This window comes from Miscanthus floridulus, chromosome 5 (genome assembly GCF_019320115.1).
Source record: "Miscanthus floridulus cultivar M001 chromosome 5, ASM1932011v1, whole genome shotgun sequence".
In the NCBI taxonomy this organism is placed as follows: Eukaryota; Viridiplantae; Streptophyta; class Magnoliopsida; order Poales; family Poaceae; genus Miscanthus; species Miscanthus floridulus.
In genome coordinates, this window is record NC_089584.1 from 113,994,676 (window position 1) to 114,007,894 (window position 13,219).

Below are 13,219 nucleotides of genomic sequence, written 5' to 3' on the forward strand. Positions count from 1 at the left end.
CCACCGTGGATGATCAAGTGCTCGACGACGAAGGTGCTGGTGAAGCCGCCAGTTTCCCCCGTGCCTAGACTGTCCCAGTCCTAGGCCGCCTTCTCGTCGAACACAACGTCGCATGAGACAAGCACCTTGCCTCTGCGTGGATCGTAGATCTGGTACGTCTTGGTACCTTCCGCGTAGCCCAGGAGCACCATCGGTGTGCTCTTGGCCTCCAGCTTGGTGAGGACCGGCTTCGTCTTCCTGACGTGGCCGATGCAGCCGAATGTCCGGAGGAAGGACACGCTCGGCTTGCGTCCATACCAAGCTTCGAACGGCGTCTTGCCCTTCAAGGCCTTGGTGGACGCGCGGTTGAGGATGAACACCGCCGTGGTCACCGCCTCATCCCAGAACCTTGCCGGCATGCCCTTGGCCTTCATCATGGATCGAGCCATGCCGACCACCGTCTGGTTCTGCCACTCTACCACGCCATTCTGCTATCGCGAGTACAGCGCAGTGTGGTGTCGCACCACACCCTGATCCGAGCAGACAGCAGCGAACTCCGTCGAAGTGAATTCGTCATCCCGATCAGTCCGCAGCATGCGTAGCTTCTTGCCGCTCTCTGCCTCCGCGCGCGCCTTGAACTTTTTGATCGCCGCCGCCTCGTCCTTGCTCGTCAGGAATTGCAGCCACATATAGCGATTATAATCATTCACGAGCAGGAGGAAGTATCGCCGGCCACCATTTGTGGCTGGCGTGATTGGCCCACAGAGATCGCCGTGGACAAGCTCGAGAGCGTCCACCGCACGATACTTGGCCACCTTTGGGAACGACAACCTCCTCTGCTTTCCGGCCAGGCAGCTGTCACACAGCTCGCCTCCGTGCTTAATGTGGGGCAGCCCTCGAACCATCTTCTCCAGCCGACCGAGCGCGTCGAAGCTGAGATGGCCGGACTGGGCATGCCACAGACACGGCTCCTCGGTGTGTCGTGCTGCCAGGCACACCGGCTGTTCCACCTTCAAGTCGAGCAGGTACAGCCGATTACGTGAGCGTTTTACCTTCGCAAGAAGACGCCGCTCCCGATCTCAAATCCTCAGGATCCTGCTCTCGATCAGTACCTCGCATCCGCGCTCATCTAGCTGGTCAATGCTGTGATACCACTTGTTGGCTCCTGGATCTTCGACACGGGTGAGCCGACCACTTTCCGGTGTTGCCGACCACACACTATGGCTAAAGGTAGAAGAAAGGAGGAAGAACAAAGCACACACAACACAAGCACCAGCATTGACCGGAGCTCTGTAGAGGAGATGACAAACTGAACTCGCTCTCTTTACTGAGTTACAGTGGGAAGCTATATATATAACTCTACTCATCTAGTCCTACAATGACTAGATGTGACAGTAGGCCTGACTTTGACGCCTGCCCCTGCTGTGGCTGCAGTGCGACAGGGGAGCCTTTCGGCGCCTGTCCCTGCAGCGGCTACAGTACAACAATAGGGAGCCCTTTTCGACGCCTATCCCCTGCCATGTGTTCACAGGGAGCAGCAGATTACTTAACAATATGCATCGGATGCAGTGGGAGCAATTAACACAACCGAAAGTGTCCGGAGGTATGGGTTTTGGTGATCTCCCCTTGTTTAATAAAGCAATGCTTGGCAAGCAAGGATGGCGCTTGATGACGAGACCGGACTCCCTGTGTACGAGGGTCCTGAAAGGCCGGTATTATCATGATGGTGATTTCTTATCTGCGACTCGGAAACGGCATGCGAGCCAAACTTGGCGTGCTGTCCTGGAAGGCTGGGACACCCTTCGATGTGGTCTGTTAAAAAGAATTGGTGATGGTACTCACTATAACGTGAAAGCCATGCAAAATGGACGCTCCTTGCGCTAAGACCTTGTAATTAACTTATTATTGTGCTCTTTCCTTATTATTAATGAAAGCCGGTAACGGATCTTTCGAAAAAAAAATAGAATTGGTGATGGTCAGTCTACAAGCATCTGGCATGATCGTTGGATTCCCAATCACCCAACTGGCTGCCCGCTAACACCTCCAATTGGGGATCAGCTCATAACAGTTTCGCAACTCCTAACAGCTAACGGCCAGTGGAATGAAGCACTTGTTCGTGAGAAGTTTTGTATTTTTGATGCAAAGCCATACTCAGAACTAATGTCCATGGACGGGGGGAGGATTTCTGGTCATGGGAACTGGAGAAACAAGGCACTTACTCCGTCCGATCTGCATATAGATTACTGGAGCGCCGTCGGAGACAGATAGAAGATGTGAATGTTCCGAATGCTTCTTCTGATGGCGATTGGAAAAATGTCTGGAGTTTGGATGTTCCCCCCAAAGTTCGGGTCTTCTGGTGACTGTCTCCCATCACGGCTTATAACCTGTTTAAAAGGCATGTTGAAAGGGTTGCAAATTGCGAGATTTGTGGAGCACCTGAGGAATCAATTAAACATGTTCTCGTGGAGTGCTCTATGGCGAGGAGGTTCTGGGAGATTGCTAAGAACCTTATTGGTGTCAAGATTCCTTGTTTGCATGACGTGACATGGGCAAGAGACCTCCTGCAGCCACATATCTGTACTAAGAGGGATGCAGCTATCATCATTTGCGGTATATGTGGTCGTTGTGGACCTCGCGGAACAAACGGAGACATGGCGTGGAACCCATCTCGGTTTGGCGAGCTGTGGAATGGGCGCGTGATACTGCGTATGATCTCTGGTGTCTTCTACATCCGGAGAAGGAACAAAAGCTGAAGATGACTTGTCGCTGGAATAAACCGCCGGTCGGGTGGTACAAGTGCAACGCAGATGGTGCGTTCTCTGCAGCTGACAATACTGGTGCGACAGGGGTAGCTCTCCGCGATCATGATGGCCGCTTCCTGGCAGGGCGTGGAGCTTGGCATGGGAGATGTACTGATGCACTGATGATGGAAGCGTTGGCATGCCGGGACGGGCTGCTTCTGGCAAGGCAATGCGGTGTGTCCAAGCTCTACCAAGAAACCGACTGCACGGTGCTAGTGAACCTTTGGGAAGCAATGGATGATCAGCGCTCTGTGATTAATCTGATCCTTCATGATATTAGAAATATCTCAAGGAGCTTCGATGAGTTTATCTTTGCATTTGCAAATAGAGATTGTAATAGGGTAGCTCATTTGTGTGCTAGACAAGTTTCAGGCGATCGGGTGATGGAGGAGTGGCATCATAATCCTCCATTGGCCATCCGTGAACTGCTAACAGAAGATTGTAACTCTGAAACTATCTGATCAATGAAGCTCCTTCCATCTCAAAAAAAAAAAAAAAAAGAAGCACTACTAGAAAATAGACATTTCATCCCGCCTCTATTTTTGCCTTTAGTTCCGATATTTTTGTGTTCGGGACTAAAGGAACTATTAGTTCCGGTTGTATCATCAAACAAGGATACAAAGTTCCTGCCCCAAGTGTGTGGCGATTGCATGCAACAATTAGTCCCGGTTATAGCCCAGAGCCTCGGCTGGACCCTCCAACCGGGAATAAATCTTTACTCCCGGCTTGAGGCTCCAGCCGGGACTAAAGGATGACCTTTAGTCCCGGGTCTGGCCTATAACCGGGATAAAATCTTTCTTGATAAAATAATATAGTCGCGCTGGACAAAAAAATAGAGCAGCCACGCATTGAACCCACGACCTTATAGCCAAGGTCCAAACCGCAACGCACTAGCTAGCCATCTGAACTAAGTCACTTTCTCGACAAGAAGGCACCCAAACATTTATTTAATAAGAGAAAAGACCCTTTAATTGATTATATTCTTTTGTTAACTATACTTTGAATTTTCTGGTCCATGTGCTTCCTAGTGCCTGATTAATCTCATAATTTTTATCAGGGTTTCAAATGCTCAGTGTGAAGCCACCACCAAGTTCGAGATTTTTCTGAATTGGTTTGGTAAATTTTTCACTTTAATTGAATTTCCACACGACTTCACCGATTAATTATACGTTGAACTGAGTCCACCCCGAAAAGATCCGAAATGGTGCCAAACTTTGCCAAATGGTCTCTTGTGCCCTAGGAGACAAATATTTGTGGAGGTTGATGCAAAATTATATTGTTTTGAATATGTAATTCGCCGTATTTCATCTCACACGGCACAAAGAAAAATGTAATAATAAAAATAATTATCGGAAAAACCTAAGATCTTGTGTGGGGCCATATTTTGGGTGTAAATGACTGCCAAAAAATTTTTAAGCCATTTCGACATAGGCGGAGTCGACGTGCTTCACAGAGGTATATAGAACCTTTCGCGAACCCCATCTATACACCTAGGTTCTCTGGGATTTTGAGGTCCATGTGCTTTCTAGTGCCGGATTGATCTCAAACTTTTTCTCAAGACTACAAATGCCCGGTGTGTAGCCACCACCAAGTTTGAGATTTTTCTGAGGTGGTTTGGTACCTTTTTAACTTTAATTGAATTTCCGCCCGAACTCACCGATTAATTATACAATGATTAATGAAGAACCTAAAGATTTACGTTACAATTACGTGAAAACTAATTTCCTATCGAAAACCAATAAATTTAATAATTTTAATTAAAGTCTACATTTTTGCATTAACGAAAATAGTGAGTATTAGTTGCATTATGTTCAACATTTATAATAAAAAACACAATAGTTTAGGTCACATATTTTTTGTGTGCAGTAAATGAAAATAAAGTTTATTACTTTTTCTAAAAAAATTATGCCTAGTATTGAATTTACTGCGCAAATAATAAGACTTAAACATTTAAATACAAAACATATATAAAATAAACTGATCTGCTTAAAAGTTTGTGGGAAATGAAAATGTAGCCCACCTTTAGTCCCGGCTCTTGCCACCAGCTGGGACTAAAGGTGGGCTGCATTTGGTGGCCCGCCAAAAAATCTTTTAGTCCCGGCTCCTTCCAACAGCCGGGACTAAAGGCCCCCTTTAGTCTCGGCTGGTGAAAGGAGCCGGGACTAAAGGTGCTTTAGTCCCGGACGGTGGATGAAGCCGGGACTAAAGGTCCCTCTCCTATATATCGCCGCAGGAGACTAATCTCTGTGGATACTATGTTTGTGAGTTCATGAGAGTGTGCTAAAAAAGAACTAGTCTAGCAGAAAAAGGATAAGTGCACACACACACACATATATATATATATATTCTTCATACATATATTTATATATATATTCGTGATAGATACAATTTATTTATCATTATTCTTGATACATACATACATATATATATATATATATATTAATATACTTTTTCGTTATCTCATATATCAAATTGAAGACTCGTTGGTTGAAGGAAAAAATCCTGGACACACACCATCTCAAAGCAATCCAAGAGACAATAGGTGGATTTCTGAATAATCAGGTCTTAACTCCCGACGGCGAGTTTTACTATGACCCAAATATGCGATGATGAAAGCCAAATTTCATATTGATCCAAAGAACATGTGATGATGAAATGTACAATTAATGCAAACTTTACATGTGACGATGAAATGTAATATTATGTTTTAGTTTACTTTTACTTGTGTTACTTGCGTGCATTGATCGAGCGAAAACTTTACAGTACGCACGCGTATACGTATATTACTTTACAGCAAATAATGCGTATTCGAAAACCAAATTAAAACAAAAAAGAATCAATTGAAATAAACAGAAAAAAAAGACCCTTTAATTCCGGTTGGTAATACCAACCGGGAATAAAGGGACCAGCCCAGGCGCTGGCGTGGCTACCTTTTTAGTCCCGGTTGGTATTACCAACCGGGACTAAAGGTCCACTTCTATTCCCGGCTACTAACCCTTTATTCCCAAACTTCTATTCCCGACTGCGTAACCGAAAATAAAGGGGGTTGGTAGCCGGAAATAGAAGCCATTTTTTACTAGTGAAGAAGACGACCATGATCCCAAGTCCCAACTATCCAACCCTCTCTTTCCCCCTCCCACTCCCTCTTTTACTATTGTCGCTTACACGCTTTATTGGCACGTGAATGATTTTATTTTATTTTTTGCTAGGCCAGTGTTTTGCTTCTTTTAGAAAAAATTCTATTTTTATCAACATTATTTCTCACTTGGATCATTTATTTATTTATTTGGAACAATTCCCTTGGTTCCCATAATATTTTATATTTTTATGTCAACATTTATTTCCTATTGCGACACGAATGCGAATAGAATTCTAATCCACCGTACTCGGGGGAGGCGAGGAGTCCGGAGTCCGAACGTGACGCTATGGTAGGACCGATCCATCCACGAATTCATCCATCTATAAATGTGGACGACCACCGACACGACGATATCGCCCACCTGTTTCAGCGATAAGACAAGTGTCATGCTCGCTTAAAGTACTGTTGGCTGATTTATTATAAGAAAAAAATATTGTTTATTGATTAAAAAAGTACGGATCGAACAGGCGAGGTGCACACGCACGCACGAACGAAGCCGAACGGGCGGTCATGGGGACTGCGGCCTCCCGGCGCCGGCGCACGGAGGAAACCGTGCGGATGGCCATGGAGCTCGCGGCCTCCCGGCGCCGTGCAGCCGGTCGGCACCCAGCAGAGCAGCAGCGCGCTGGAAGCAGCAGGAAAGAGAAGCCCGGAGGGTACGACCCGACCCAGCGGCGTGGACACCATGGAGGCGAAGGGCGACAAGATAGTGAAGCAGGCACGGTCGCGGAGGCAGCTCCACGGCTTCTGGGATCGCGTCGAGCCTGCCACGGACACGCAGGGCTACGCACCCCGCTACTATGCTGACGCCGCCGAGACCTTCAACCACGCCAAAGAAGTCAAGCTAGCAAAGCATCACCAGCCTCGCCAGGGACGCATATGTCGACGCTGGGTGTTCGGCAAAGTCAGCATCACGTGTAATTAGCTATAGCTAGATGGCTGAATTGAATGCCACGCGTTAGTCAGTACGTATCACGTACTGTACGAAGCATGGATTTTTGAAGAGCTGCGATAGCAACAGCATGCACCTTGTGCCATGTTTAGTTCCACCAAATTCCCAACTTTGACACTATGCAAAAAGAAGATTCCCCGTCACATCAAACTTGCGGTACATGCATGGAGTACTAAATGTTGACGAAATCAAAAACTAATTGCACAGTTTGATTGTACTTTGCGAGACGAACGTTTTGAGCCTAATTAGTCAACGATTGGATAATTATTACCAAATACAAACGAAATGCTACAGTGCGCTATAGTACCTCATGATTTCAGGCGGCGCCGCCAACTAAACATGGCCTTGGGCTGTTTTGCAATCGTTCCTTTATTCATAAACAAACATCTGTTATGTTGCTAATGATGGCCAGTAATAAGTAAGGCCTTATTCGTGGGGTAAAACACACACGCACTTTATTTACTAGCTACTTCACGTACGATATTAAAGCCGGCTGATAAATCGGCTAAAACTGTTTTGTTGTGAGAGAAAAATACTATAGATTCTAGCTGATAAACCGGTTAATAATTTCAAACGAATACGCCTAATGGGATAGCTGTACTCATGGGCAGAGCACGATATCCTAGTTGGAGCCCTGTGGGCAGGTGAAAGGTGCTGGTCTGGTCGTCCTTGGCGTAGCTGTAGGGGTCCGGGCACAACCCCTTGACGAACCTGGAGTAGTCCGTGGGTGGGCACTTGTCCGTGTACAGGCCCCGGCAGCAGTAGGTGTCGCCGCCGAGCTTCTCGCACGCGCTGGCGCAGCCGCCGGGCACCTTGAGCGCGGCGGGGCACTGGGGCCTCCCGGACACGGTTCACGCCTGCGCGCCGCCGCAGTCGCCCGTCTGGCACGTCCCGCGCCCGCTGCCGTCGAAGGTGCACCCCGTGCGCGCCCACATCCGCACGTGCGCCGTGCCCGCGGGGACCTGCACGGTCCACGTCTTCCCCGGGTCCAGGGGCGCGCCGCCGCCCGGGAGCGCCGCCGGCCACAGCGTGTCCTTGCAGCGGTTGATCACGTTGAAGGTGGCCGCGTCTGCCGCAGAGGCGGCGAAGAGGGCGACGGCGGCGAGGAGGAGAACTGAGGACGATGACTTGGCCAGAGACGACGCCACGGTTGATTATTTGCTAGCCGTGCACACGGTAGTGCACGTACTGTCGGTCTGTTGCTCACAAGCAAGTTCTAAAGCCCAGGTGTGTGTGTGTGCGTGCCGTGACTTGTGAGCATGGAGGAGGAGGTTCATGTGTTGCTGGGTATTTATAGATGCATGCGGTGCGTCCGGTTGGTAGCATGGCATGCATGGTGTGGTGGCGTGTGGAAAATTCCCAACAAATTCCACAAGATGACGCGTCCGTGTTTGGCATGCTGTGGATGAGGTGTACTACAGCTATTGATCAGGTCAACAGGTCTACGCCCCAGATTACACGGGGTAACTCTTCGAGTCTACAGTCGAGGGTGCAGAAATGCTTGCTCTTCCGATCCAGCGGTGCGGTGAGAGGGTGCCGCCGCGCCGGTTAGGCGTGTCCTGCACCGTCCGGCACGCAGGCACGGCCAAATCAACGTGTCAGGGCGGCAGTGTACGCATGGATGGGCTTCGTCCATGAAGACTTCGGCGTATGGAGCCGTAGGCGACCTTCGGGAGGCCGTATCGTATCGTGGATTATTTACTGCTGGCTGATTTGGTGTGAGAGAAAAACACTGTTCCCAGCTGAAAATTTACGATTGTTTACGAGCAAGCGAACAGGCTGTGCATTTTTCATCCGACATTTGTTCCTTGGTAAAGACTTCCTGTCGACCGGCTGTGCGTTTTTCGCTCGGCACAGCCTGCACCCAGTGGCGGAGCCAGGATTTATACTTAGGGGGGCCGGTCGTTAGGAATTATACTTAGAGGGGCCGGCTCGGTCTTTTTCATACGATAATTTTATTATCTAGTTGTGTTTTGTATAATTATATTATCTAGAAGATATTAATAGGTATATATGACAAAAATTTTATATAATCTCCCTTTTAATATAAATAAAAAATATTAAGTCATACTACTATTTTTTTTTTTTTTTGGCGGCACTGCTCCACTTCCTTCCCGTCTCCACTTCATTCCCATCGCCATCTCCATTTCTCAGTCGCACACCTGACCCCGCCGCCTCCAACCCTAGCCTGACGGGCTCCACCTCGCCGCCGGCACTGGCCCCTCCCCCTCCTCTACTCCTCCTCCTTCCCCCGCAGCCAGATCTAGTTTCGCCGACAACCCTAGCCCTGACGAGCTCCACCACCCCGTTACCGCCGCAGCTGCCGGCCGTCTCTCCGGCGTCGGCGGCCACCCCTCCCCACCCACCTCCCCCTCCCTTACCCCTTCCATCTCCCGACGGCCGGCATGGAGGCCTTCAAGGACTCCATCCGAGGCCTCGACATGGGCGTGCTCGTTAACAACAACGGGCTGTCCTACCCCTACGCCCGCTCAGGCCCTGGCGTAGGAGGCTGCTCGCGTCCATGGCGCTCTCGTGGCCCTCGGCCGTCCGCCTCGCCGTCGCCGCCGTCCTGCTCGTCGCCGTCGCTGTCGCGCTTTTCATGCTCCCCGTCGAGAAGGTTCGGGTTTCTCCACTCTCCACCCCGCCGCTAGCTAAATCGGCCCATTCGCGACTCCATGTTGGGAGGATGAGTGTTGTCAGAGGAAACGCGTTTGGGATGATCTGTGCTGCTTATAGATTCATGGTGTGGTTAGGTATGGAAAACAGTCATCCTGGTTGTTGAAATGTAGGTTCGTTTGCTCTCGTGGTTGGTTAGCTCCCCCTCCCTCCCCTCGGTACCCAAATCTGCCATGGTTATACTTCGTGTTGCTATCTATGCGGCCGGAAATTCCTATTCGAGTGGAGCTAATGATGGGCTGTGCCAAATGTGCATTTGAATGTTTCAGTCTTCAGAAATGTAGTATTGTTTTGGGAAGACTGGGCCAATGCATTGTGACATAGCATGGTTGTAAGTAACACATATCATGAATACATGTATATTCCCAAATTGAAAGACATTTCCTGTCTAGCAGGAAGCTTTCAAGCGGTACTCCATTGCTTCTCACATCCACTATTGCGTGTCATAGTAGGTCAAGATACATGAACCACGGGATTAGTTGTTGGCAAAGCTATCTATCTATGGAATCATTTTTGTCATCTGACCATTCTAGTGCTTAATTTGTCATCCTTTCATGCCTTGTTCTATTATGGATATATCCTTGTGGTATTATCTAGTTCTGGCTTTAGCAACTGTTATTCCCTGTTATAGTATTCAGTTAGGATGCATACTGCTTTCCGTTTTAATTTGCCTCAAGATGGTCATAACTTAATACCTGAAATATACCTCTCTCAGCTGCTTGCATCCAGCTCGCGGCATTACCTGCTCTGCTATTTTTCATCTTGATTGAGGAATTTTTGTCAATTAGTTTTATTCTTTTTACCTAGTTTACATCATAATGTTGTGATATTTCAATTTACTAAGTTAATCCAGAGTTTGAGAAGTTCGTACTTCCCTTCTCGCTTTCTTGTTGCCTATAAATCTTAAGATTATGGACCTTAAAATGTAGATTAATTTAACTTCTGCATCAGGTACTTATTGGTTTAAGTTTACATTGGCAAATTTTAAAGGACTTTCTGGTTTGGATCAAGGAGAACTTGGGTCCATGGGGTCCTTTGGTGCTGTTAGTATTGAACTCTTTGCACATAAGTGGTAGTTTCTCACTTGCAGCCACACTTTTGGGGCTCACTTACTGCTATACTCCACTACACAGCTTTTCATAGAAAATATATGTCCTGTCCCTTGAATAAAAATTGGAGACGTTGATTCTCCATTTCTTTGGTGTTCTCCCACGTTTGGAGCAGTGCCTAGTGACTGTTGATCGGTGATTCTTGAATTGGTTGTGGTGTTATGTTTTATGGAGGTGTCAATAATCTGCATTTTAGAGCAACTAAATGTATATGTGCATTGATTAGTTACTGAACTTCATTGGGAATAAGCAACTAAATGTACTCTGACCCATCAATATTGTGGCAAGATCAAGGCAAAATAATTCAAAACATTAGGCAATTTTTACATCATTCTTTCTCTAATCTCTCTCTGTTTTTTCTGATCTTAGATTGCAGGTTAGTTTCGCTTCTCTGCTTTTCCCACTAATTTCCTGTGGATTAGTTCCCCTTCTCTGCTTTTCCCAATGATTTCCTGTGGTTATGTATCCATCTGGGCAACAAACTTAGAACTAAACATATTTTTGTTAAAATTATCAGCCTATCTTCCCTGGTGACAGTGTTATGGATCAGCTTGTTGAGATAATAAAAGTACTTGGTTGTTCTGCGGACTGCACTATATAAGTTCTAAAGAAATGTGCTAACTAGTGTTTTTCTATTTCCATGTATTGAATGGATTTGCTTTTTGCTGACAGGTTCTTGGTACTCCAACACATGAGGAAATCCAATGTACGAATCGAAACTACACCGTGTTTGGATTTCGTCATATCAAAGCTCATCCATGGCACAAGGTATGTGAAATTTATTTATCACATTACACTCACCCTGCATTGCATTGCATTTTGTCTGAACTTGGGCGTTCTGCTTCTTGTCCCTGCAGTTCACGATCGTCCTGCTGCGGAGGCACCTGGTGACGGTTGGAGCGGCCAACCAGTTCGCCTTCAGCCTTCTCACAGTGAGTAGTCCTACTCCACTTGAATGAATGAATGCTTCTTCGATTTGCACGGAAATCTAAATTTCTTCCTTGGCTTGGAATGGAAGGTATACTTGCTGCGGGTGAGCGGGATCTTGCTTCCGTTTCTATGTTGTCATGAGGCTCATCTCCGTGATCCAGTAGGGACAGAGGCAGTACCACCTGCAGCTGCTCCAGGTTAGTCCATCGATTGCCACTTCTAAATAAATATCGTTGGGGCGTTGTTCTGCTAGAGGGAAGCTGTGGTCAAGAACAGCAATAGCATGTCATCCTAGTTCGCTGAGGAACAAGGCATTCATCTAGTGAACATGAATGCATATATTTCTACAGCTTTCTGATCACGTTACCGATAGTCCTTGTTTACGATTAGGCAATAATCTTCTATTAATCAGGCAATAATATGATTTAATATAGGCAAAATATGATTTATTATAGGCAATAATCTTCCATGAATTAGGCAAAGTACTATCTCAATTAGGAAAAACCACTATCTTAATCAAGTAAAAGACCTGTTACTACTTAGGCAAAGTACTCTTGAACATGCATGTTTATCCACACTAATAATTTTAGGACTGACTTGATATGGATCCTAATATTGTTTTTTACGAAACTTGAGGGGCCGAGGCCCCTACAATCCTAATATTGTTTAATCAGTACCTACAAACTTGGCTCTAGTATTTATTTAACAGCATTTTTGGTATTTGCCATGATCACGTTACTAATGGTCCTTCTTTTTCCTTGTTTTTTTACTGTTATGATGATCCTTTCTGTTCAGCCATTGAACTAGTCTGCCTTTTGTACAAAAACTAGCTATTGACATCATCACCCTGCCTCTGTTTGATATGTATTTATGCAAATAAACCGGGGGTTGGGGGTGGGGCTATAGGTTGCAAATGAACACAGACACTATACTTGCTTTTTAGAATACAAAAATTGTCTAATTAGGAAGACATTGTTGCCTAATGAATGACACTTAAATTGCCTAGAAAAAATAAATCCACTACAGCATTGCTAGCAGCAACCTGCTCATCACCAATAGAAACTCCTGGAACATAAGCATCTTTTTTTTTTATCTCCTACCAGCAAGAAATTTTTGACACATATTATCTTTTTTTTAACACGCAGGAATGCAGGCCATGTACAGAGAAGCAAGATGCAGGCCAGTATAGAGAAGATGTGCAAATGTGTGGGACTAGATGTATAGTGTTCTGCTTTTTGAAAAACCGCAGATGCAAATGTAATCTTTTCTGAGATGTGTTCTTTTTTCGGAAAACATTGCCTTTTGTGAACGTATATATGTAGTACCTAAAAGCATACGTCTAGGCCTTAATTGCCTTTTTTTTTGTGAACGTATAGATGTGCAAATGTGTGGTCAGTTTCTGATCCTGGCCGCATCCCACAAAAAACAAACGCTAATTAGTATCCTTGCCGAAAAAGGAACAGAATAATTGCACTTTTATCAAAAGGAAAGGCCGTGCAATAAGGCAAATTATGGCCGGCCATAATTTAGCCACTTCCTTGTTCTTTGCATATCACTAACTAGGATAGTTTTATGATAAAAAAAACTAGGATGGTTTTTTATTGGCATACTTTACATGTTCCACAACCACATA

The 13,219-nt window shown here is 46.2% G+C and overlaps 1 protein-coding gene and 1 pseudogene across 1 annotated transcript; one reads left to right on the forward strand and one right to left on the reverse strand.

The window, feature by feature from the left end:
* Window positions 1-7,249: 7,249 nt before the first annotated feature.
* On the reverse strand, window positions 7,250-9,261 carry LOC136455149 (pathogenesis-related thaumatin-like protein 3.3; annotated as a pseudogene).
* LOC136453122 (uncharacterized) lies at window positions 8,981-12,947 on the forward strand. The gene is made up of 5 exons (XM_066453696.1): window positions 8,981-9,488; window positions 11,329-11,424; window positions 11,514-11,588; window positions 11,675-11,783; window positions 12,732-12,947. Exons 1-5 carry the CDS (start codon window positions 9,393-9,395, stop codon window positions 12,773-12,775), a joined length of 420 nt encoding a protein of 139 aa, XP_066309793.1. The 5' UTR covers window positions 8,981-9,392; the 3' UTR covers window positions 12,776-12,947.
* The last annotated feature ends 272 nt before the right edge of the window (window positions 12,948-13,219 follow it).

Bases quoted from the DNA above. Each gene is read 5' to 3' on its own strand.
- LOC136453122 (XM_066453696.1), top strand. From the start codon at position 9,393: ATGGCGCTCTCGTGGCCCTCGGCCGTCCGCCTCGCCGTCGCCGCCGTC. The intron at 9,489-11,328 runs GTTCGGGTTTCT...TTTTGCTGACAG, and splicing joins TCATGCTCCCCGTCGAGAAG to GTTCTTGGTACTCCAACACA. The intron at 11,589-11,674 runs GTGAGTAGTCCT...TTGGAATGGAAG, and splicing joins TCGCCTTCAGCCTTCTCACA to GTATACTTGCTGCGGGTGAG.